Here is a 25,769-nt window from a genome sequence, read left to right as displayed (position 1 = left end):
ATTATCATTGGTGGGCAGCCTACTAGACACTCTTGGGAGAGACAAAAGAAATTAAGAAAAAAGTTCCTTTTTTTCTGGGGTCTTGGTTTTTAGCTGTGATTCATAAAATCATAGTGGTTTGTTGAAAGTCAGTTGTTTTTTGGTCTTTTCAGCATCCTGCAGAACTTGAGAGCCCTTGTAGCCATGAATGAAAATCTGAAAAGTCAGGAACAGGAGTTTAAAGCACATTGTCGAGTAAGTGTTGCTTGGTGTCATCAGATGTTAACAAAGATTCTCATACAGTCTCCTGCTTTCCCTCCCCTTGTGCTGCTGCGGGTCGTATCCAGGTGTGATAGGAAGAGGAGGTTCACCAGGCAGGTACGTGGTAGTGTGCAAGAGGAGTAAAGTGCTTATGTTGTGATCAGAGGACACCAGAAATGACTTGGATGAGTAACTGTGTGCCAGACCCCAAACTGAGAGCACAGTCTAACAAACAGTGTTTTCTAATTTACAGATGTATTTAAAAGAAAAGTTATACAAGAGGAGTAGTATCATACGAAACTAGGGCCGCCCTAAAATCCTAACATGTCTCTGTCACATGGTCCAATAGTGGGGGTGATATGTGCACAGGTGACTATGTGGGAGACAGGCAAAGAGGGCTGAGTTCTGTGAGTCTAGGGGAAGAGAGGCCACTATGGCGTAGGAGCCCTCTAAAAGCTATATCTGACTTAAGCAGATGAGGGTGACAAGTGGAGGAGGGCTGGATGAGGCAGGGCTCCAGGCTTGAAGGTCCCAGGAAAGGTGGAGAAGAGCTGAAAAAGAGGAAGAGGCTTGGGACTGACTCTAAGCCACTCATTCATCCCATGTCCCAGTGATTACTGTGAGCCTCACCTGCCCTTGGGGAAGAAAGACCCCTTCTGACTGAGATACGGCTGCCTCTACCCTCCTAAAAAGACGTTCCCAGGCTGAAAATCAGGGGCCTGGGGGGCTAGTTCTTTATGGACTTCTTGTCCCCACGTAAACTCACGAATGTGAAAATAAGACTCTAGATCAAGGTAAATCATTACATCCAGTTACTGGCCTGTCCAGATCTTGCAAATGTTCATATTACTTTTAAAGGAGGAGATGGCACGGCTGCAGCAGGAGATCGAAAGCCTGAAGGCTGAGAGGGCGCCAGGCAGAGATGAAAAGGTACGGGCTGTGGAGGGGTGCTCCAGACGGCTGGGGGCTTTGTGACGTCCACCATGAAAGGGTTTCTAGAGGACTCCCCAGCAGAGTCTAGTGCTGAAAGGGACCAGACTTTTCCTCAACCTTGTCCTCTGAACACTCATTTCTCAAATGGTTTTCGTCGATATGTGTCCCTGAACTTTGTCTTCTTTTTGTGAGTTAAAGCAGCTCTGAGTGTGGACGGCAGCAACCCTGGGGCAAGCGTTAACCGGTTTACAAGCCCGGCTGCCCCTCCATTAGGAATGGGTGTTTCTAGGAACTCCTTGAGCTCTGGTCCCCTTTGTCCCATTTACCTCTCAATTTTGTGCCAGTTTGCTGATTTCGCCCTGTACTCCCGCCCCGGGACATGGATGCTGCAGAGAGCAGCTCGCTCGAGATGTAAGGTCGGGGCTCTGGTCATGGGGAGCATACCTGGCTCAGAACAGGTCCCACTGGCTCTCTGAACAGAGGCCTTGATCTTCCAAGGAACTGGTGTGGACAAGGATGGAAAATAAAGTCTGTTTCTCTCACCAAATGAGACCTTAGGGATCACTGGTTTGTTTTCCCTTCTCATACTCCATTCAAAGCTTCTTTGCTGAGGCTCTCTGTGCTTAGGTCAGGGTATGGCCTCAGACCTCGTCAACTGCACCCTCTTGCTTGGGGAAATGGGGAACTTGGGGCTCAGGGAAGGGAGGGGACTGGAGCAGCCAGGGCCTTCTGCCAGGGCTGGGCCTGGGCCTGTATGGACACTGCCCTGCTATCAGGGAGACAGGCCATGGAGGTGCTGCCTCCCTTTCGTGACGGGTTCTGTCACTTCAGCCACAGCCATGAGGACTGGTGCAGCGACGGCAGAGTATGGCTGGGCAGTGGGTGGTGAATTGGGACCACCCCAACTTTCCAGTTGTTTCCAAGACTGAAACTGAGTTCAGCTCAGCCAGCCTCTGGGTTTGTATAGAACTCAGACTTTAAGGGCGGCATTTCTCTTCTTAGCCATCACACCTCGCTAGAGGGATTGACTCGCATTTAGAAATAGATTTTAGCTTGTTAATATGTGACTGATGGACATTTCAGAACAGTTTAAAATCTAGCACTCATGTACGGGCTGTTTCCTGTTCAGACATGATCGGCAAACTGCCAGCCCACCCCTTCCTACTTCTGGACCCTCAGCTTCTTTCCTCAGAGATGATGTTTTGTTTTTTGTTTTTTGGTTTTTTTTTTTACTTTTCCTCATTGCAGACCCTCTCTGGGGGAGAGTCACATGGTGCCTTAACCTCTGCGATGACGCACAATGTAAGTACCTGCCCATTCTCAGGACCAGTACTGTCCTCTGTGGGCGTGGTGACCAGCTTTGTGTCTTCAAAAGCTTCTCATACCTCCTTTCATCATCTCTGTGGCCACCTCCTTGTCTGTGGGCTCTCAGGGCCTGGGTCCATCTTGCACACCCACCCCTGGGGTGGAGCACAGCTTCCCTGTGGACAGCCCTGAGGCCCTGCACCTGGCCCAGGCATTCCATCTCCAGCCTGGCCTCTGAGCTGGGAAGGGGAAAGCCCTGTAAAGGGCCGCACCTGCCAGTCACAGCCCAAAGGCTTCGAGGGGCAGGCAGTGTGCAGGGAGAGAGCTCTGTCTATGGGCTTGCGTTTCGAGGTCAGGGGGTGTTAAGGGCCAGGTAGTGAATATTGTCAACCTCGTGGGCCAGCTCCACTCTGGTCCTCAGAGTCAATATATAAGTGAAAGGATATAGCTATGTTCCAATAAAACTTTATTTATAAAACTAGGCACAGAGGGAGGTTCAGGTGGGAGGGGCTATGTATATACCTGTGGCTGATTCACACTGAGGTTTGACAGAAAACAACAAAACTCTGTGGAGCAGTTGTCCTTCAGTGAAAAAATTAATAAAAAAAAAAAAACTAGGCACAGGCAAATTTGGCTCAAGGGCCGTTGGATTTAGCCATTGGGCTGTTTGCCAACCCCTGTTCTGAGTCAAAGGAATGCTTCCAGGAGAAAGAAACAGAAAAGAAAGAGGAGGAGGAGAGGAGCAACAGGAAAGTCTCTACCATTCACCTCCTCTAGGTTCCTCTTCCCTTCGTGCCCTCAGAGGCTCCCAGAGAGGGAACTTAAGAACTCCCACAGTGTAGGCTGTTGGGGTTTGCCTGCAGCTGAGCCCCATGGAGGAGCTGGCAGGGGTGTGTGTGCAAAAACACAGGGGGAGAGGGGTACCTCTGACGCCTTTGTAGCTTCCTCTAGCACAGTGAGCCATCCAGCCATGTCTCTTACCTCATTGGGTTCAGTGAGGGGCTGGTTTCTGTCTTTTAATACTGTCCAAAAGGCCTTTCGACAGTGGTGGATGTGTTCTCGATCTGTGCTCTATCCAATATGGTGGCCACTAGCTGTGTATGGTTACTGAGTATCTGAAGGTTGGCTAGGACAATTGAGAAATTGAATATTTTTCAATTTTAGATAATATGAATTTAAATAGCCACATGTGCCTGGTGGCAATCACATTGGACATTGCAGCTCTAAACAGAAACATAAGCAAGCTAGCATCATCTAACACAGCAACATAGAACTGCAGGCTCTTTAAATGTTAGTTATCTCCTCCTCATGGTTTTTTTGTTAAGGGAAGGAAGGGCACATGGATTTGGGGGATCCTTCACTTAAGAACCCTGGGTTTAGCCTGGGTCCCAGAAGAAGAAAGAGTTGTTACAAAGTGATGTGAAAGAGTGTCAAGGGTCTCACAGGATGAGGACTCAACCCTGAACTCAGCCATTTCAAAAAAGAAATTTGGAGCCTCACGGTGAAGGAGATACATAAAAACTGTTCAACTTCAAAAGATTTCATCAAAAAAATAAAAATTTGCAGATAATTAAAGAGTTTTTTTCTAATTTCAGGAAGACCTAGACAGACGGTATAACATGGAAAAAGAGAAACTTTATAAGATCCGTCTACTACAGGTGAGTAAAAGTGAGCTGATAAATCCATCTGACTAGGTCTGCATGTCCTATAGCAGAACAAGAGCATCTCAGTGTCTAAGAGCCAGGGAGACTTGGTTATAAGGCTGTTTGCTGTTCTGTCTGGAGTGTAACTCTGGATTGAGGTGTTGGTTATAACACCTCACACTGGTCTGTTAATTCACCAACATCTCGTTTGACTTGGTTATCACCTTTATTGGAGAGTAGCTATCAGCCTTATTTTCTGTATGAAGAAATTGACTCAAATCTGTTAAATACAAGCAACTAGAAAGTGCCGGAGGCAGGATTCAAGGTCTAATGTTCTTGTCAAGTACTTTTCTTCAAATAGTAAGTGCCCTTTTGAGCTGTTAGTTGATGATCTGGGGTGGCAGGGGCGTGCAGGGGGAGGGAGGGTGGTGAGAACGCCATCAGATATGGGAACATAGGCTTTAGAGTTGGCTTTAAATTCATGCAGAGTCAAAACTGCATTGTAAAATCTCTTCCGTTGCCAGCTTCTGGCTCAGGGACACTTAAAAGCCAAGAGTTAACTTGTGTTGCACTTTGGCCCGGAACTTCTCTCTGCTCTCTGGGAAAGGAAGGCCAGGTTCTGGTGGGAGTGGCCAAGGGGCTGCAGGGGTCAGTGCTGAAGCCCAAGCCAGGGCTGGCTCAGTGAGGGTGTATGGATGTGAACTGGTGGCCGAGAGGCTGAGCAGCTGTATTGATGGAACTGGAGATGGGTTAGAGAAAAAAGCAGAGTCAGGATGGTGGAGAATTTCCGACTTGGCACTAACATGGATCCTTGTGTTATTCATTGAGGAAAAGCCTAAAGTAAAAAGGATAGGGCTGGAGGGAATGGGACAGTGAAAAGAAATGTTCATGAGATCTCTGTGGGGCTTTTAAAGATTAGGGTACTCCACCAAGTAGGAATAGTCTGGGCTGGGCTGTGAAGAGGGGAAGAAGGACTCCACTAGTGAGGCTTGAGACCAAGTGGGCAGCTCGAGGCCCAGGGAAAACAGGAGTCTGAGGTCTCCTGGCAGCTGAGCAGAGAGAGGGCTCAGTGGAAAGAAGGTTCAGCGTTGCCAGAAGTCAAGGAAGCTAGAGGTTGAGAATTGCCACAGGTGCACAGAGAAGGTCTGTGTGACCTTGGCGAGAGTATTTCCAGTGGGCGTTGGGAGCAGCCAGCGGCAGTGGGTTGAAGGGTGGCTTGTGGGGAGGGGAGTCGGGACGTCAGAGGCACTTGAGTACTTGGTTTTGCGGTTTCCTTTTTTCTTTCTTTTCTGGCTGTCCGGGGTCTTCATGGTGGTGCATGGGCTCTAGTTGCAGTTCAAGGGCTTGGTTGCCCCACGGCTTATGGGTCTTAGTTCCCCAACCAGGAATCAAAGCCACATTCCTTGTATTGGAAGGCAGATTCTTAAGGACTGGGCCACAGAGAAGGCCCTGATCAGGGTTTAAGGAAGGGCCTTAAAGGGATGAGGGACTTCAGCATATTTAAATGCCAGTAAAAAGAAACCAATAGAAAAGGAGAGGTTAAAGATGCAGTGAAAAGAATGAATGATTATATCTATAGATTCCTGGGCGGGGCGGGGATGGGTGGGGGGGAACATAGGCGTCAGAGCTCAAGCACCCATGGGGAATATAGCCTTGGCCAAAAGGAGAAATAGATCTGTCCCTCTTCTCTAGCTCAAGCCACAGACCTGATTTTGGTTTGGTCACCAGAGTTGATAGTGGATTTTGCACCCAAATAAATTAGAGGTCCCCGTCTGCCACAGTGATAAAGTAGCTGGGAGGAGGGACAAGGAGGCACAGGAGAGGGCAACACTGAGACTGTGACTGTGTCGGGGAGCTGGGCAGCCTTCTCCAGTGCTGCCCACAGAAAACTCCCCGCCTCCGAGCCCAAGGTCTCCCCTGCATGCTCACTACCCTGCCTCCCAGATGCAATCAGGAGCAGTTTGACTAATAGAGCCCAGTTCATTTCATGGGAGGGGGCAAATGCCAGAAAGATGCTTTAGGAGCTTTTCAGACAGGCTCAGGGATTTGGAAGTTGTGTGGAGCAGCAAGGTGGCATCAGTCTCTCGTCATCCGGGAAGCGCTTCTGGTCCCCACCTGGCTCTGGGGAATCAGCTGCTCCAGAGTCCTTGGGGCCTGGTGGGCTGGCCGGGGGTATCATCCCATTCAGAATCTTCCTTCTGGACCTGTTAATTTGTTGCCTCCTGTGGCTCCAGTTTAGGGGTTTCTCAGGTGACGCTAGTGGTAAAAAAAACCCGTCTGCCAGTGCAGGAGACTAAGAGATGCGGGTTCGATTCCTGGGTTGGGAAGATGCCCTGGAGGAGGGCATGGCAACCCACTCCAGTAGTCTTGCCTGGAGAATCCCAAGGAAGGAGGAGTCTGGGGGGATACAGTCCACAGGGTTGCAAAGAGTCAGACATGACTGAAGCAGCTTAGCACACGCGTACACAGGTGGCACCAGTTCACAGCCATGCCTTCTCTCTGTGTTGCCAGGTGGGAGTCAGAATCGGAGCCAGCTGGTGTTGTGTGCCTGCATTCCAGGGCTGGTTTGCAGGCACAGGGTGAGTGGAGGCAATATTTTGTGGGAACAAATAAGGCCTTTCATCAAATAGTGTTGTCTCCCCATCTCTTTTGCATTTAGGCTCGAAGAAATCGAGAAATAGCAATTTTGCATCGCAAGATTGATGAAGTGCCCAGCCGAGCCGAGCTAATACAGTATCAGAAGAGATTTATTGAACTCTACCGCCAGAGTAGGTGCATCGACCACATACTGTCCTGAGGCTGGCCCTGGGAGGGGCAGGGGACAAGGGCCTCTGACCCACTGTAGCGTGGTGTTTCTGTCCATGGAAGCCAGCCCTGGAAAGGGCTTTAGCTCATCATCAGGGCCACTCATTCCACGTAGCCAAGAATCCCAGGCACAACACTGTAGAGGCCTGACTCCCTCTCCATGGATAGATGGCTTAAGCTGATTGAGCTCTTGGAGTAAAGCTTTCACCCCACCCTCATCCACATCAGCCATCACTCCTGCTATAGCCAGAGTTGGAAAGACTCCACTCTCCAACTTCACATGGAACCTTGTGATGCCAGCATCTCTAGATCAGTCCTCACTCACTGTCCTCCTTCTCTGTGAACCTTCTTCTCATGTGATCCTTGCCTTTAACAGCGTCGTGTCATTCAAGACTGGGTGTCCCTCAACCTAAATCAGGGATCACGTCTCATCAGGCTCAGAGTGACCCTCAAAGCTGCCATTGCTGTTTTCTTCGCAGTGCTTCTGCCGTACCTCTTGTTCCTTGTATCATGGCCCAGTAACCATTCAGTGGTCTGCAGCTTCTTCTCTGAATCCCTTTCATCCACCCATCCAGTTGCATCACTTCTCTCCTGTGACAGACCCGCACAAGCTCCCTAGACTGAAGGAAAGCGCTCTCATTCTATCCAGGATCCTCCCCAGTCTAGGTGGCCTGCCAGGAGGCCTCTTCCTGCTCTCAGTCGTCCTCTTCCTCCCCAGTCCACACACTGCTGTTTAGCACACCATGAACTTTGACATCCTAGGCCTTGACTCCTCCTGTTACCTGCACCTGGGACCCTTTCTCCATTCTGTTAGACAGACCCTTCAAGGACCTCCTCACTTACCCTCAGTAAACAGGTCCTGGACTATCACCCCTTCCTTAGGCTCCACTCTTACATATCTCCTGGGTACCTCAGACTTGGCAGGTACAAGACTTTGCCTCCCTCCCATCTTTCCCCTCACTCACTGTGATTGCTGTCGAGCCCAGCTAGACCCTCTGTCTTCTCTGACTCATGCTGCTCTGCCAATTCTGTTTCTGAATAGTATCATGTCTGTTTCTTCTGGACTCCTGCTGTAGCCGCCTTCTCCTCACTCCTGCCTGAGAGCAGGAGTAAATTTCATCATTTTACACTCTTGCTTTAAAAGCCTTAATATGTCATAGCTCTCCATAACTGGATGGACAGTCTTCAGAATCCTGAGCAGAGTCCTGCCTCGTCTGCGCCAGCTGGGCCCCTGCAGTCCCTGTGTCCCTCTCCCCTGTGAGCTGGTCTGCAGGTCCAGGAGGCCAGGGCCCTACAGTTCCCACTTGGGAAACTCCCAGTCTTCTCTAAAGTACACCCAGTTTTCCCTTGAGATGCTGACCTCTCAGCCATCCTTCCTAGTTCCAGCTGGAGCACTGTCTTCCTCAGAGCAGCTCTCAGCCATCCTTCCTAGTTCCAGCTGGAGCACTGTCTTCCTCAGAGCAGACGTGCTTCCTTTATGTTTTACCCCCACCCAGATGTTTTAGTCCTCACATTTAATTCAGATGATCAGGGTAGGTGTCAACAGTGGCAGTTTCTCAGCAGAAAATAGCTTTTTCCCTAAGTTAAATCTTTCCCCTCAAGCACAGGGTTTACAAAAGTGAGCCAACTATGGCTCCTGCTCATGAGGAGCCTGGAAAGGGAGGGAGCCGCACAGACAGGAAGAGCTGGCGTGGGGCTGCTTCATCCCTGCCCCCTTTCTCCTGGGACCTTCACTTGGAGGACTTCAGAGAAATGCCCCATCCTGCACGCTGGCAGGGAGCTTCTTCTAGCTCCTGTCCTGGCAGGGCTGTCACGGCTGCCACCTGCTGCCAGCCCGAAGCAGCCCCCCCCACACGGCCTCTGTGCACCATGGGGCTTCCTCGCAAATGAGAGTGAGCGCCAGCCCGGCAGGTCCCAGTCCTGCAGCGCCTCAGCAGGGAGAGGGCACTTGGGATCATTGACATATTTTCTCACCCATGTGCTCATTGATTTCTCTGTTTTTACAGTTTCTGCAGTGCACAAAGAAACCAAGCAGTTCTTCACTTTATATAATACCCTGGACGACAAGAAGGTTTATTTGGAAAAAGAGGTAAGAGCCTTTATAGAAAGAAGGTAACATAGATGCGTGTGTGTCATGTGCCCAGCGCTGGGTACAAGGTCAGAAATTGCACGATTCCTCGGGGCTGTCACCGTGCAGAGTGGACAGCAGTTGTATGGTGCCCTGCGAGAGGCACCATCCTAAAAAGAAACATCCTGGAAGCGCAAGAGGTAGATACAGAAAAGGGCTTGGACTTGGTGAAACTTGAGTTTGAGCTTTAAATGAAGGAAAGAACCAACTGAAGGAAATGGGGAAGGTGGGCCGTCAGAGTTGACCTGGGGAAATGGCTGTTTAGTCATCAGTGTCAGACAGAGGCATGAACTGAAAGAATTGCTTTCAATTGTAAAATCGAAAGCAGGAGTGGCAGGGCTGACCTTGAGCAGCCGCTCCATATTGCTCCGACTCTCCCTCAGGTCAGATCTGCTGGTGATTCACAGCTCCCTCCATGGAAGGCAGTGGCTCGGGGCGGGTGTGCAGCTGTATTTAGAAATGAGCAGCTGCGTCTTCACAGCTGCAGCATGCAGCAGTGTGGTGGTGGGGGCAGGCACTCCGGAGTCACTGGGTTCGGGTTTTAGTCTGACCTTCTTCTCCTGACCCTCAGCGCATACCCTACAGTGATAGAGAATGAATGCGACAGTGTCCCTGAAGTTCCTAGCACACAGTGATACGTATGAGCTCCTTCCTACCCCTCACCTTCAGGGAGACAGAATCTTTGTTTATTTCGTTATCATCTTGCAGCCTGCAGTAATTACCACTTTAATAAGAATACTATTGCAGATGTATCTTTTACCTGGACCCAAATGGAAGCCTCTGTGGCTATAGTTATCTTGACTACCTATTTTTTATTTTTTGGGTTTTTTTTTAATTGCAGGATAATTACTTTACAATATTGTGTTGGTTTCTGCCATACATCAACATGAGTCAGCCATAGGTGGACATGTGTCCCCTCCTTCTTGACCCTCCCTCCCACCTCCCACCCCATCCCACCCCTCTAGGTTGTTTCATAGCCCCAGTTTGAGTTCCCTGTTGACTACCTGTTTTTGCCAGTCAAACTGGATCAATCTCTCTCCTCCGAGAGGCACTCCTTGAGGAGGGGTTGGGTTCTGTTTCCTCTGTATCCAGGGCCTTACACAGTGATAGACACATAACAAACATTTGATCGGTGTTTGAACAGATGAGTCCATTTGGGAGATTTTCATCAGACCTGGGGGATTGCTCTGCTGCATACCCTGACTTGGGGGTCTTCCCACCTGGTAAGGAGAAGACTTGTCCCCTAACTCAGGGACAGGCCAGCTCCTTGTGAGAAAGCCTTAAACCCCATTGACTTTCCTTCATCAGCAGTGTTTAAGGTTATTGCATTCCTTTAGGAGTATGCAGGGTGGTGGCAGCTTTTTAATTCCAAGCAATATTAATGCAGTTAGAACTTTTCATTTGGGTAAATTGTACATTTTATTCCAAATCTATTTATACTTGTGATATTTTTAGCTTTCAACATGCCTGTGGAGTCAAGGACAAGAGTATCATCTCCATGTTTCAGAGTGTGAACCTGAGTCCAAGTATAGTAAATGCTTAGTTTTGGGCTCACAGGCGAGGGTCAGTGACAGAGCTGGAAAGACAACCTAGGTTTCTAGACTACAGACTCAGAGCCCTGCCCTGGCCTGTCATCAGGGCAGATAAAGGGTCTTGTGTATGGGCCACGGCATTTCCATGGGGGAGGGACCTTGAATGGGGCACGTACCCATGGAGGCTCTCAGAGCTGCCTGGCAGCAGACCCATTGGCAGAAACTCTGTGGGAAGGAGTAGGGTGGGCACAGTGTTCTCACCTTCCCCCCCCCGCCCCCACTGACTCTCCGCTGGACTGATGGCCCTGAAAATGAAGTTCTGTGTTTGGTGAGATTGAAAGGACAGTGGTGCAGCTTCCCCAAGGAGCCCCAATGTTGGCTTAGATGTGTCTCAGCTGGGGTTTAGGTCCCATCACGGAGCCCTCCTCCTATGCTGCCAAGGTCATGCTTGTTACAGCTGGAGGCTCTGGGGAAACTATGAGGCTGAGAACACGTTGCTCTTGTCTTTGTGTTACTTTTCACCTGCATGAACAAGGTGTGTTCCTTTCAGCAGTATCCAGAGACAGGCGCCAGGCTTTCAGTGGCTGGGGTGGCACAGGCATCTTTCGTCCTTTGCTTATTGTTCTTGTTCTTCTTCCTCCCCAGATCAGCCTGCTGAACTCCATTCATGAGAACTTTTCACAGTAAGTGTTCTCTTCCAGTCACCATCCGTGTGCCCTACACGGCTTCGGCTCACCTCCGTTTTGCAGCAAAGCTCAGTGCCCAGGCTGGGATTCTTATACTTCCACCCCTGTTGCCGTGTGCATATGTGTCTTGGTTTATGCAGACCTTGAGTTCTTACAAAAACATAATGATATTACAGCAGATTTTAAAAACACCAAGGAGTAGCTTAGGGGAAAAGTTAGCTTTCAAATAATTTGACTATGCCTAACTACTATAATTTCTTTGTAGATTACTTTTGTCCTACTAAGATTAGATTAATAACATTTGTTTTTGCACACATATAGATGCTTTAGAATTTAGATAATGAGGGAATTCCCTGGCCGTCCAGTCATTAGGACTCTACTCTTTCACCATGGAGGGCCTGGATTCAATCCTTGGTTGGGGAAAAAAGTAAATTAAAAAATAAAATCTAGGTAATAAAATAATCTATATATTTTTTAAAATAGTTTTCAAATTTAGTGGTAGATATTAAGTCATGTGCATATTCTAAATTACCATGTTCAAATATAAATATTTTATCTAAAAACTGAACAGCAAAGCCCACCTCTACTCAAATCATACCAGCCCTCAAAGATAACCATTCCCTTGTCTGCCATCCAGGCAAACCCAGGCTGATACTCTGTCCAGAAGAATTCCTCTCTTACCAGCACGGACTCTGCTGTGACCAGCAGCTAAGATCTTAGCTGGATTACAAGCTCTGTACTTCAAGTTTCACTTCTAATTGAAAACAAACAGCTCCATTTAATATTCAGATTCAGTTAGTGACTTACAACCTTGTGACATTTCTAAAAATGATGCCTTCATCTGTATCCCTGATCATTGAGTGAAGCTGAGGTTGGAGTGTTTTTGTGGAAGTTCTGCTGTCTCTTGGCCCATCCTTTGAAAGATTTCTTCTCATCCTTCTATCGTGTGCTCTGATCCTTCTCGTATCAGTCCCTCTGCAGGACTGGAGGTGAACAGGCATGTTTTTTTAGGTCATCACTTGTTTAGCTGCTCTTCCTGGAAACAGGAACAGCTTTACCAGCCTGGTTTTAGGAAAATCTCAGAAAATGTCTTCCAGTCTTGAACAGTGCCTTTTATTTTTTAAGTCTTTATTGAATTTGTTACAGTATTGCTTCTGTTATTTATGTTACAGTTTTTTGGCATGAGGGATCTTAGCTCTCCCACCAGGGATCAAACTCAACTCACTGCATTCAAAGGTGAAGTCTTAACCACTGGACAGCCAGTGCCTTGATCAGTGCCTCTAAAGCTGCAGATTTTAAAAAATTAAGTGAAATTCAGACTTAAATTGAAGAAAGTAGGGAAAACCACTAGACCATTCAGGTATGACCTAAATCAAATCCCATATGATTATACAGTGGAAGTGAGAAATAGATTTAAGGGAGTAGATCTGATAGATAGAGTGCCTGATGAATTATGGATGGAGGTTTGTGACATTGTACAGGAGACAGGGATCAAGACCATCCCCATGGAAAAGAAATGCAAAACAGCAAAATGGCTGTCAGGGGAGGCCTTACAAATAGCTGTGAAAAGAAGAGAAGTGAAAAGCAAAGAAGAAAAGGAAAGATATAAGCATCTGAATGTAGAGGTCCAAAGAATAGCAAGAAGAGATAAGAAACCTTCCTCAGCGATCAATGCAAAGAAATAGAGGAAAACAACAGAATGGGAAAGACAAGAGATCTCTTCAAGAAAATTAGAGACACCAACGGAACATTTCATGCAAAGATGGGCTCAATAAAGGACAGAAATGGTATGGACCTAACAGAAGCAGAAGATATTAAGAAGAGGTGGCAAGAATACACAGAAGAACTGTACAAAAAGAGCTTCATGACCAAGATAATCATGATGGTGTGATCACTCTCCTAGAGCCAGACATCCTGGAATGTGAAGTCAAGTGGGCCTCAGAAAGCATCACTACGAACAAAGCTAGTGGAGGTGATGGAATTCCAATTGAGCTATTTCAAATCCTGAAAGATGATGCTGTGAAAGTGCTGCACTCAATATGCCAGCAAATTTGGAAAACTCAGCAGTGGCCACAGGACAGGAAAAGGTCAGTTTTCATTCCATTCCCAAAGAAAGGCAATGCCAAAGAATGCTCAAACTACTGCACAATTGCACTCATCTCACATGCTAGTAAAGTAATGCTCAAAATTCTCCAAGCCAGGCTTCAGCAATCCATGAACCGTGAACTTCCAGATGTTCAAGCTGGTTTTAGAAAAGGCAGAGGAACCAGAGATCAAATTGCCAACATCTGCTGGATCATGGAAAAAGCAAGAGAGTTCCAGAAAACATCTACTTCTGCTTTACTGACTATGCCAAAGCCTTTGATTGTGTGGATCACAATAAACTGTGGAAAATTCTGAAAGAGATAGGACTACCAGACCACGTGACCTGCCTCTTGAGAAATCTGTATGCAGGTCAGGAAGCAAGAGTTAGAACTGGACATGGAACAGACTGGTTCCAAATAGGAAAAGGAGTATGTCAAGGCTGTATATTGTCACCCTGCTTATTTAACTTCTATGCAGAGTACATCATGAGAAACACTGGGCTGGAAGAAGCACAAGCTGGAATCAAGATTTCCAGGAGAAATATCAATAATCTCATATGCAAATGACACCACCATTATGGCAGAAAGTGAAGAGTAACTAAAAAGCCTCTTGATGAAAGTGAAAGAGGAGAGTGAAAAAGTTGTCTTAAATCAACATTCAGAAAATGAAGATCATGGCATCCGGTCCCATTGCTTTGTGGGAAATAGATGGGGCAACAGTGGAAACAGTGGCTGACTTTATTTTGAGGGTGCTCCAGAATCACTGCAGATGGTGATTGCAGCCGTGAAATTAAAAGACTCTTACTCCTTGGAAGAAAAGTTATGACCAACCTAGATAGTCTATTCAAAAGCAGAGAAATTACTTTGCCAACTAAGGTCCATCTAGTCAAGGTTATGGTTTTTCCAGTAGTTATGTATGGATGTGAGAGTTGGACTGTGAAGAAAGCTGAGAAGAATTGATGCTTTTGAACTGTGGTGTTGGAGAAGACTATTGAGAGTCCCTTGGACTGCAAGGAGATCCAACCAGTCCATTCTGAAGGAGATCAGTGCTGAGTGTTCATTGGAAGGACTGATGCTAAAGCTGAAACTCCAATACTTTGGCCACCTCATGCGAAGAGTTGACTCATTGGAAAAGACTCTGATGCTGGGAGGGATTGAGGGCAGGAGGAGAAGGGGATGACCAAGGATGAGATGGCTGGATGCATCACCGACTTGATGGATGTGAGTTTGAGTGAACTCCAGGAGTTGGTGATGGACAGGGAGGCCTGGCGTGCTGCAGTTCATGGGGTCGCAAAGAGTTGGACACGACTGAGCGACTGAACTGAACTGAAATTCATTCCTTGAGCAGTACCTGTCACCATTCAAATTTTTTTTTAATTGTTAATTTCAGTCACATTTTATTTATGAAAGTGTCTATTAGTAAGAAAATTATAGAGAGGGTTGGGGGAAAAACGGATTAATATTTATTTATAAGACCAAGCTAACTTTCATGCCTTGCTCACAAATTAAAATCTCTGGCTGTCTGGGATCACAGGGGCCCCATGGGTCCTTCCTGCCTTGCAACGGCCTATCTACCTCCTGAGGCATTATCTGGACTGACTCCTCAATTCTTCCCCTTTTCTTGAATCCTGTTTGCTGGTCATACCTTTGCTGGTCTTTCTTTCAGAGCCATGGCCTCCTCTGCTTCCCGGGACCAGTTTTTACGTCAGATGGAACAGATCGTAGAAGGAATTAAGCAAAGTCGAATGAAGGTCAGACTGCTTTCTTTCTGTAATGTGGCCAGAGTTTTACACTGGTGATGGGAGAAGGCCCTGGAGAAAGCAGGTCTCTTCCAGTTGTCCTGGGGATGTGCTCTCAGTTCTGAAGACACATCTTCGTGTCTCTGCAAGGGGTTCCACTAAGGTCTCTGACCCTACAATGGGCAGGCCAGCTCCATAGGCTGCCTGCATCAGTCTTTCAGACGGTTACCAACAGCTCTGTGGATGTAATACCCACCAAGGGTCAAGCACTGTGCTCATCCTCCCAGAAGCCCTCTTACGTGAGTGTGTTCCCCCCGTTTCAGATGGGAAGCTGGCTTTCACCAGCAGGCCTTCTCCAGCAGGCCTTCTCTCTTGCCCAGAATCAAGTCCTCACTGGCTGTCCGGTTCCTGACATTCTACTGTCAGAGATCCATTCCTTACACCTCAAGAGCATTTTAGTTTCCAGGAGTCCCCTATAAAAATGCAAGTAATTGCTGAATTCTGCCAAAGTGAGAGGATACTGAGCCTCAGAAGAGAAAAGAGGGACTGAAAGGGATGTGGGGGCTCCAGAGATAGCTTTGCAGAGAATCGTCCAGGCTGGGGGCAGTGTGAGCATTTCTGCACTCTGTGGCTCCTCGCGTGCACACTTTGTCAGGAGAAAAGAAGACTCGCTGATGGTCTAGAAGCCAGACATGCAGCCATAGGCTCCACTACCGCAGCAGACAAATCCTAACTAGCACTGCCAATGTCTCTTGCTTTTGGTCCTACTTTAGAAATAGTGTCACACACCTGGTCCTTGGGCATGGCAGCGAAACCTCCTGGGGACAAAGGGCATCTCCTTTCACAATCCTGGGGTGGAGTAGTCCAGAGAGTGTGGCCAGAATGTAAACACAGGAAAGAATAGCCTTAGGACCTGTTCTAGAAATCTACTCCTTCAAGCTGTCTGTAATCCCATTTCACCAGAGAGGGATTGCAGACAAAAGCTTGCCATGTCCCTTTCCCTCTAGCAGAATATTCATCTGCTTATTAAGGATGTCAACAAAATCATGTCAAAAGAGAAAAAAAAAAAGTGTCACTGGTCACAAGACTATTCAGCCACAAAAATGAGGGCAAAGTGAGACAGCAGTTGTCCATGTGTGGGGCCACTTCCCCAGGGCAGGCAGACTGTCTTGCAGGAGGGAGTGGAGTCCCTTCTTGATGATCGGGGGTTAGAGGGAGGTGGGGAGCAGAGAACCTGGCCAACCACAGGCCTGTAACAACCCTCAGTGCAGGCACTTTCCACTCACTATGCTCATCCTCAAGGAGATAGTCTTGCTCATAGCAAAGAACAAGAGGAAGTTATTGGGTTCTTTTCCCCCACTTTGGCTTCCCTTTCTGTTACTATCTGAAGCATTCCCCAGGAAGGAAATGGGTCTGACTCCTTCATTCCTTCCATTCTGCCCTAAGCTTCATGGTGAAGGCATCTTGGTACTGGCCAGCAGAGGAGGCTGCTGCTGTGTCTGTACCCCCACGAGGTGGCTGGGCACCAGGAGGTTGCTCAGGTCCCTGAATGGGGAGGGCTGTCTCCTCTCATGTCTGTGTTGCTGGTGGCTGGCACAGCACCTGACGCGTAGTTGGCACCAAAGAATTCTTTGTTGAACGAGTGAATTCATTGAGTCCAAAAGTAGTTCTCATTGAGGGTTCCAGGTAGACTTTGAATGTTGGTTGGCACTGGAATGGATTAAGTCTTGTCTGCTCTGCAGAATAGCACTTATTTGAATGGATGTCTTTTGTTGTGTTTGTTTAAAAGAAACAAAAACACAGCCCCCTGTATCTGGGTACCATGATGGGTTCTGCTTAGATAGAGGTGGCAGGGGAGTGTCTGTGCCCCAGAGCACAGGTTCCCCCAGAACCAGCAGGTGCAGGGTGTACACAGAACAGACCAGCAGGGAGTGCAAGTAATAGAATAGGTGTTTGTGGCCTGTGGAAAGGTTCCTGAGTAAAGAGGAAACTGCCTACCTGTTTCTTGTGAAATTGTACTCACACATACACACACAAACACACACACACAAAGAAAGAGTTAGATGAAGCAGTTAATGCCAAATGACAGGAGAATTGCTGAACAGATTATAGTTCCTATGCCGTATCATGCAGATAAATGAAAACAACCTCAGAAATGACGCATAGAAGGAAACTACTGGAAGGAAATCCATGGAAAGTTAGTAATAGTTTCCTTCTGGACATTGTCAGCCACCCTTGGTCAGAACCTGGCTTTTCATCACTGTTTCCCCAAATGTTTCAACAGATGGAGAAGAAGAAGCAAGAAAACAAGATGAGAAGAGACCAGCTGAACGACCAGTACTTGGAATTGTTAGAAAAACAGAGGCTGTACTTTAAGACCGTGAAAGAGTTCAAGGAGGTAAGAGGGGGATGGGGCCCTTGAGGCTGGGCAAGATTCTTGTTCAACACCACCGCCCCCAGATGAACCTCTGCAAACCAGAGCGTTTCTTTGGTTTTCCACTGGTCTGAAATGGAAATAGCAAGTGGGCAGTTGACCGGACAGTAAAGTGTGCATCTGAGTAGGTCACGATTGTGTTGTTTTGTGGCCCATCTTGAAGCTCTAACTGAACTTCAGTTCCAAGAAACCTCACTTCATTTTCTTGACACTCTGTAGCCACATTAAACTCACAAGTAAAATGGCATCGCAGGGCCACCTGGAAACAGTATTTGTTATAGATTCAGGTCGAGCATTTCCCTTCCTCCCAGTCTTAAGCTGCAAGGAACCTTGAGAAGCCCTGTGTGAGGGGAGTGAACTGTGAGTGTGACAGGCTTGGGTTCACATCCTGCCACTGGCCTGCTATGCACATGGGTAGGGACCAGCTGTGCACGTGTCTGGCACCTGTCACACCCACCCTCTGCCAAATGTTGACCCCTGTCTTTTCTCTTGCATTTGGGCAGGATTACTGTCCATCATTCCAGAAAGGAAAGTGCCCTTTTCTTAAGAGATTTTCCAGAAAGAGACTTCATTCCGTCACTTGCCAAGATTTCATCAGCTTTATTTTCAGGACTTCTTTCCCCCTTTCTAATATAAATCTGTGTAGTTTTAGTGAATTTAAGAGATTGCTGAAGATACAGGGAAGCTAAAGGTAGTTGTATCCTGGCATGTGGTCAATGGAATAAAAAATAGTCTTTCCATACCAATGTTTTTGTTCTTACATGTTTTCTGTGGCTCGTCTCTCTTCCTTTCTCCCTTCCCTCCTGTTTTCCTTCTCTGCTGCTTCTTCCCATTATTGTAACGTAACTTTTGAGAGCCACAGCTGTAGGCATTTCAGAATGTCTCATCCTTTCAATAAACAAGTAATAACAAATCAGAAGTAATTCCAGCCTTTGCCTTGAGGGGACTGATGTAGTGGTGTGGTCAGGGAAGACCTCTCCCCAGTGAGAACTCAGTCTTGGGCAAAGTGACCAGGCGAGCTGCTGAGCCTCTGGTCAGTAGGGGTTGGAGCCAAAGGGCCAGCAAGAGAGCTACAGGAAGTAAACAGGGACCCACCGCTCCCCACCTGAGCTCTTTTTCCCAAATAACACACAAAGAGAAAAGGCCCGGAGGAGAAGAATTACACTTAAACGTTGCTTGGACACCCTAGCACTGCCATTTTGACAGCAGAAACATAGAGCAGATGAGTTGGGAGGATAAGTATAAGCTGTCAAAATCAAAGCAAATAAAAGTGACATGGAAAAGCTCGTTACTACACTGCACGCTCTCGGAATGAAGGCTGGGGGCCATCTCTGAAGGAGGCAGTTCCCTCAGATATGTTAAGGACAGGATTTCCATGTTCCTGCCTCTTTGGCACAGTTAGTCAGTCAGAGACGGGAGGCGGGTCCCTCAGAACCCATGAAGAACCCAGACCAGACCAGGTGCTGGCCTCAGTGTCCTTCAGTCCGAAGCAAGATGGAAAAAGGGGAAGGGGAATGGACTATTTGCTGCAGATGGCTACATGGATTTCACTTAAAGGACTCACCTTTAAAAAAAAAATGTCTTATTTTTTGATACTACGATTGCCTCTTATAAAATGATGGTGACAGTGTGTCCTCCCTTTTTTTTTTTAATCATTTTACTTGGTAAAAATTTAAAACCATGAGTTAGCATTCTAAAATCTTAGAAATTTTTTTCAAGCTCCTCTGAGGTAACTTGGGGCCACCGCAGGTGTTGAGGCTTCCTTGCTGCTCCCTAGCTCCCACTGCATCCTTCCAGTTAGAGTAATTCTGCCATTTTACATATTGCAGTTTCATGTAAGATCTCATTTGTGGGAGAAAAGCAGTTTGAAGAATGAGATTTTCATCCCAGGATGGAATCTTCTCCCAGAACCCTCTGCTCTGCCTCCTCTGCTTGCTTTTCCCCGACCTGCTTGGTTTTCTTCTCTCCCCAGTTCTGAATTCTTCCTGCCTCCTGGTCCCAGCACCATGCTGGGCAGTAACTATTCTTCGTGCAGAGCAGTGTCATCCAGAACATGGTCTTTGACCACCACTCGGCACACGTGTGTTCTCAGTCGTGTCTGACTCTCTGCAGCCCCGTGACTGTTACCTGCCAGGCTCTTGTCCATGGGATTCTCCAGGCAAGAATACTGCAGTGGGTTGCCATTTCCTTCTCCAGGGGATTTTCCTGACCAGGGATCAAAGCCGAGTCTCCAGCATATCCTGCGTCGGCAGGCGAATTCCTTACCACTGAACCTCCACAGCTTCCCTTTGACCACCCCAGCATCCCTTTATGGGGTACAGTTCACTCCACATTAATTGAGCTCCTGTGACCCCGTGGGCTCCATGCAGGCACTAGGTCATGCCCGCATCCTGACTCCAACCTCCTCTGAGATCAAGACCCTTCTGAGTAGAGACATTGAGTTATCTCTAAAATTTCATCGACTCACTTTTCCCTGGGAGGGTTTGTTAATAACAAGTCTGCCAGGGAAAAAACATACACTCTGAAAACACCTTAATGGCAGTATTACACCAACTAATCGTGTTTCTCAAAGCACAGTTTCTCACAAGTTGCCCAAACTAAGATTTAGATTCTTGCCTGGCTCTGACGAAGGCCAGCCATACATTTTTATGATGCTGAGTTTGGGCACGTAATCTCGAGTGAGTGGAGCTCACAGTGTCTGGCACATAACAGGCCCCATACTTTCTTCAGCAGGCAAGAAGCAGACATGCGGAGAAAGACCTAAAGGACTCTCTCTGTATTTGCTTTGAACAGACAATATCATTCTGTCGTCTCCTAAAAGGCTTCCAGGAGATTGCATGAATCAAGTAGTGCTCACACACCAGGCATGACAGCCTGAAATGTCTTTACTGAAAACTTAAAGCTCATCTCAGTGTGGTGTGATGAGAAGAATGACCCCTGCTGGGGATTTTTCCATAGCAGCAGTTTCAATGCTTCCAAGGTTTTTTGTTTTGGGGTCATTTTTTGTTTTTTCCTCCTTCATAAGGTGATGTGAATAGCAATTAAAACTTATTTATTCCTTGTTACATTGTGTTATCTTTTGCTTATGGAAAATTTCGAAAACACACAGGACTAGAGAAAGCAGTCTATCAGTGTAATAGTGTGCCTCTCTGCCTGTTTTGTTCATCTTTACTGCTCCCCATTTACATTTAAATAAGAAAACTTTCTTCTCAACTTCTCTAACACAACAAATGTTACTCACCTTCACCTTCTTTCTCTCCCCTAGAAGTTATCTCCCCCTCCAAAAACATGTGCATAAAAAATGTCAGAGTATCTTGCTTCTGGCAGAACAGCTCAGCTTCATGCCCACCCAGCCCTTCACGCCCACCCAGCCCTCCCCAGCTCTGAATGGAAGGTATACAGAAACCCTGAAGGTGAACCAGGGTCACTGCAGCCGAGAGCAAAGGGCCTCCAGAGAAGTGGGAGCATCTGGCCAGGCCCAGGGAGGTGGAAACATCTTTGAGGACTTTGGGCGTCTTGGATGCAGAAAGGGCCAAGGGTGACCAAGTTTTTCTTCCACACTAAGTGGCAGCATGGTGACTGAAGGCTCGGGTTCAACCCCTTGAGGTCCTTCCCCTTCCATGCTCACCTCTCACTGTAAACAGGGCTCCTTGAAGTCCAGGGAGGAAGTGGACATGATGTGCTAGCAGACGGAAGTATCCTGAGCTAGCAAGGCCACTGCAAACGGGGAGGAGGACGCACAGTGAGATGCTCTGGAAGAAGGGGATTCAAAACAACACAGCGATGGCCTTGTACCCTGGATGCCAGACTCTGCACACAGGGGATGAGGCCAGTGAGCTCGTCCACATCCTGCAGCACCCTCAGTGATGGGTTTCCTGCAGCTCACTTTACGGGAGAGGTGTTCCTCGATATGTTTCTCTCCCTCTGTCTGCTGTGGGTGTCTCTGTTAAAGCTGAGGGTATTCTTAACCTTCGCTCTTGTGGGGTAAGAGCTTTTCTACATGCTCCATCTGCTGTCTCTTAGGACTCCTTGGGCCATGGTGTCCGGGACTCTCCCGTTCCTCACTGGAGGCATCCAAGATCAGCAGAAAAGCGTCTGCTTTCTGCTTCTGCCCCTTGGGGACTGAAGTCTTTGGGGATGACAGTGCCTAATCCTCTCCTGTCCTCAGTGTGACAGTCAGTCTTTGTGACTGTTGGGGCCTTCCTTGAAGCATGTGTCCAGAAACCTCCCCTATACTGGTGGCAGTGGAAAAGGAGGCCTGTCCACTGATCCACAGGCCTCTCCGGGTACAGGGAAGGATGCAGAGGTGGGCGCTAACACGGTCCCCACCTCTCTGCTCTATCTTTCTGTTTCCCCTGCAGGAAGGCCGCAAGAACGAGATGTTGCTGTCCAAGATGAGAGCCAAGGCCTCTTGAACATTCCCAGACATCATTGCACATCATTGATGTCTTCCTCTAAACGCCATGTATCAGCTCTGAGATGGTGAAATGGTTCTGGACACTACAGCAGAGATGTAGGTGTGATGATCTCAACATGGGATATTTCCTTCCTCCTGTTTGCTCACATTTCATCTCCATGGTGGTGGTTGTCCATGGGATCGGACGGTGCAGACATCGTGGCTTGGATAACACCCATCCTCCAGTGAAGAAATGTGGGCAGTGTTTGTTCTCTGTGTTGATTCTACTTTTATTTCTCCAGTAACATTGCACATATGAAGGTACCTGTGTTTGAATGGACTCTGAATAAAGAGAAATTCACTTGTTCAGTAATGTTAATTGAGCAGCTGCTGAGGAGGAAGCACTGAGTAGGGGGACACAGACCCTGCACCCAGGCTTCCAGCACATGGCCCCAGAGCTTGACCACGGGGACTTTTTTTTTTCTTAGTAAACAAGACTTTTAGCTGAACGACCAGCCCATGTGAATATTGGTCAGTTGGGCCTCTCACTTGCCGTGATGCCTTTTGTTCCTGGTCCCTCGGGGGCTGGTCAGCAACCTTAATGGTGTAGCAACTAGAATGAAAACTCAGTGTCTGCCCTTGGCTTCATCACACTCACCCGAGTTCATCTCACCAAAAATTAAAAAAAAAAAAGAGACCTCAGCTTGACACATAAGAATGACACTTCACCGCGCCCTGCTCTCCTGTGAGTCTCAGCCACTCTTTGGGTGGTCTCGTGCATCCCCCTCACATCACATGCTCCCTGCTGTGCACAGGTCAGGGCTGGACCCAGAGGCGGGCTCGCCCACAGTCACCTCCATCCAGGCCAGTGTGTAAATCCTGGAGGGACCGGCCTTGAGCAGGTGCCGAGGGTGTCCGAGCAGGAAGAGCAGCCAGGTGTGTGGAGATCCAGGGTTTTCATGGAGATGGCTGGGTTGGGCTGGATCCAAAGGAATCACAGTTGAATAGAGATTAGTGGGAAAGCCATTTTGGATAAAGTACGGATGTGATTAAAACTCAAGAGTGCAGGGAGAGTACAAGGCATGCTTGTTGGGAGAGGTGTGGGTGGCCAGTCTCTGCAGGAGGCTTTAGAGACCAGTCTGGAAAGGTGGGCAGAGACACCCTTTGCAGAACCTTGAAGGAAAGACAGAGGGCTTTATGTTCTCCCCTGGAAGGAGTCCATCCAAACTGAGCCCCTCCTGCCCCAGCCCTCAGGAATCATTCAAGATCAATGAACCCAGCACGAGCAAGGCTTGCACATCATTCCACACAAGCCTTGGAGGTACCAGTCAGCAGGTTTGGGGTATGAAACATAAAAGCTTAAATGTGCAGTGAGCATGCTGTGTGCAGCTGCGGGGACACTGTGCTCGTTTTAGTTCCCTAATGTGTGTTTAAGCAGGGCTGGTGTGTACAGCCTTAAAGAATCTCATGCTGGATCAATGGCCCTTGGCTTCTGTGCCGGTCCAGCGAGGCCCGCCCAGTGAGGAGGCTGCTCCCAGTGCCCCCGCGTGCTGATGGCACTGTTCCTGGTCATGTGCTTCTCCGCCTGGGTGGGTGCCGGTAACCTGTGGATTTCAAAAGGACTTCAGTGAGGCTGAAGCCAGTGGTCGCCAGAGTGCAGGTAGAGCTCCAGGGGCAAGGGAAGGTGGGGGCAGTAGAACTATAAACTGTCTCAGGCTCAGGAAAGTACCTTGGTGATCTTGCCAAGAAGCTCACAGGCCTAACAACTTGTGAGCAGGTAGGCTATTCGTGTGTTGTCCCCAGGTGTTGGGAGGAGAAATGGGTTATCCTGGGGATCCCGGTGGCCCTCCTTTCTGGATGACTGAAGAAGGTTGGGCATGGCTAATCCAGAGGAACTGATGCATCTTCCGGAAGTGGGGGTGTTGACTTTGGGCTGTGTTTCCACAGAGTTTCATTCGGTTTTGGTATAGGGAGGTATCAGGAGATGTTGTTTCCATTTTTCAGTCCCTTAGGACTAAGGGATAAGGCCTGAAAAAGATAATAAATCAGTTTCTGTTCCTTGAACACATCTTGAATTAAACTGCAGAAGTCAGTCTTGAGAATTCTGTCTGCTACGGATAACTCACAGTGCGGATAGTGCCTTTGTGAGTAAAGAGGACATTAAATGTGCTTTATAGTCAGGCCTCAGAGGTCAGGGGGCCTCCCAGGACCCGTTCTGTATGCCCAGAGGATGGCTGGCTGCTCTGCTGAGGCCACAGGCTTTTCTGGAGATGAAAAATACATCACAGTTGTAAAACACGTGCTACCAGGAGAAGGAGGTTTCCCCAGGAGCAGTCTGTCCTCCTTGTTCGGTCAGGGCAGTGAGCTTGCTGATGGCCGATGCCTGGGATTCTCAGGAAGCCCCTGGCCTGGGGCCCCATCCCGTGTGCACCTTAGGGAGTCAGAGCCACTGTGAGCAGGACAGACTGACGACCTCCAGGCACCTGAGAAGATACTCGGGTTGCGTTTGTTACTGTCCTTTGTCTAGATTCAGGCTCCTGGGTCACCCTCAGCTAACTGCTCCAAGGGAGGTGCCGAGGTTACTTGTCAAGGGCCTGAGTGGGCACAGCCCAAGTTCGTCAGGCCTAAGCTGTCATCAGAGTCTGCAGGGTGTGGTTTTCACTGGGTTCATTGCCCGTGTTCTGTGGAGAGCTGGGTGTCCTGCCAGAAAAACCAGAAGGCAGAGGGGCTGGTAGACAGGAGACCTTTCCCAGGCTGAGGATTCACTCCCTGACAATCCCTGCAGCTCCTGGGCCTCCTGAAACCAGGCGTAGGAGACAGGGGGGACCTCAGGCTGTCCCATTGACCAGAGCAGTCCTGCCTGAGGGCACTTTGGGCCCATGGCCTGCAAACCTATGCCACCTGATCCCTGTCACCTCAGCACGGCCTCATGTTGCCCTCTGCAGGTGATTAGGGAAGTGGCCTTTTAGCAACAAGTTACCATGGCTGAGCCCGAGATGCAGTTAATTGACTTGAACGAAACTGAGGAAGGAAGTGCTCTGAGTCATTCGTGGCCGTTGGTGGCCTTAAGCACGACTCGCTGCACAGCCGGACAGTGAAGAGCCCCCGTAGGGCGAGGGCCCACTGTCTGTCCAAGCAGCTGGCGCTGACCAAGAGAAGGGCCTTGTGTGATGTGTCCTCAGAGTCCCCAGGCCTTCTCTTGGTCCTTCGTCCCAGCCATGACAGTTCTGTCTCATAGCACACAGTGATAGGCTAAAAATGCCATGTAAAAAAATAATATTATGGTCTCCCTGTTCTCACAGTAAATGTGTAGAAACGTTAGGTGGGATTTAGCAGCTGGTCTGCGGCCTCTTTGATGACATGGGGAATACGATGGACTCTCCATGTCAGCCTTTCGTCAGTTCCTCAGACGTGCCAGGCTCACGCTGCTTTGCCTCTGCCTGGACCGCTCTCCATCCAAGATTGTGGACAAGGGCTTTCCCAGACACCTGACGCTTGCACAGATGCCTCAGTGTCAGCCTGCATCCCTGACCACACACTGCCCTCTCTGCTGCTCTCCATCTTGACAGCACATGACACTGTTTGACAGCACACTCCCTTAATCCTGTGCGACATCTGTTAGCTGCCCTCCACTCTGGGGTGTAAGCGGCAAAAGCAGGGACATCACCTGTATTGTTCTCTGTAGTCTCCCTGGCATCTGACTAAAGTGGATGATTAGGAAACTGGCTGGATAAAATAGCTTCTCCAAACTGCAGCTATGCATCCTTGTATTAGCAGAGTTCAGATTGAACCTTTAATCTGATTTGTGCTTAGCTTGAGAATGAGGGGATGATTTTATTCAGCC

General features: G+C 48.3%; 1 protein-coding gene across 2 annotated transcripts in view; it reads left to right on the top strand.

Moving 5' to 3' along the window:
• Window positions 1-22,294, top strand: part of CCDC93 (coiled-coil domain containing 93) — a 107,826-nt gene extending 85,532 nt beyond the window's left edge. For both annotated transcript variants that reach the window (XM_069577779.1, XM_070292232.1), the window contains exons 15-24: window positions 153-234; window positions 1,099-1,170; window positions 2,422-2,475; window positions 4,074-4,136; window positions 6,781-6,889; window positions 8,933-9,015; window positions 11,232-11,269; window positions 15,023-15,107; window positions 17,380-17,493; window positions 21,891-22,294. In XM_069577779.1, the coding sequence (XP_069433880.1) occupies window positions 153-234; window positions 1,099-1,170; window positions 2,422-2,475; window positions 4,074-4,136; window positions 6,781-6,889; window positions 8,933-9,015; window positions 11,232-11,269; window positions 15,023-15,107; window positions 17,380-17,493; window positions 21,891-21,944 (754 nt within the window). In that variant the 3' untranslated portion in view covers window positions 21,945-22,294. The remainder of the gene's footprint in view (window positions 1-152; window positions 235-1,098; window positions 1,171-2,421; window positions 2,476-4,073; window positions 4,137-6,780; window positions 6,890-8,932; window positions 9,016-11,231; window positions 11,270-15,022; window positions 15,108-17,379; window positions 17,494-21,890) is intronic.
• Window positions 22,295-25,769: the final 3,475 nt, after the last annotated feature.

This window comes from Ovis canadensis, chromosome 2, assembly GCF_042477335.2.
Source record: "Ovis canadensis isolate MfBH-ARS-UI-01 breed Bighorn chromosome 2, ARS-UI_OviCan_v2, whole genome shotgun sequence".
In the NCBI taxonomy this organism is placed as follows: domain Eukaryota; kingdom Metazoa; phylum Chordata; class Mammalia; order Artiodactyla; family Bovidae; genus Ovis; species Ovis canadensis.
The sequence above is the reverse complement of the archived record's forward strand: the minus strand, read 5'-3'. Positions and strand labels throughout refer to the sequence as shown.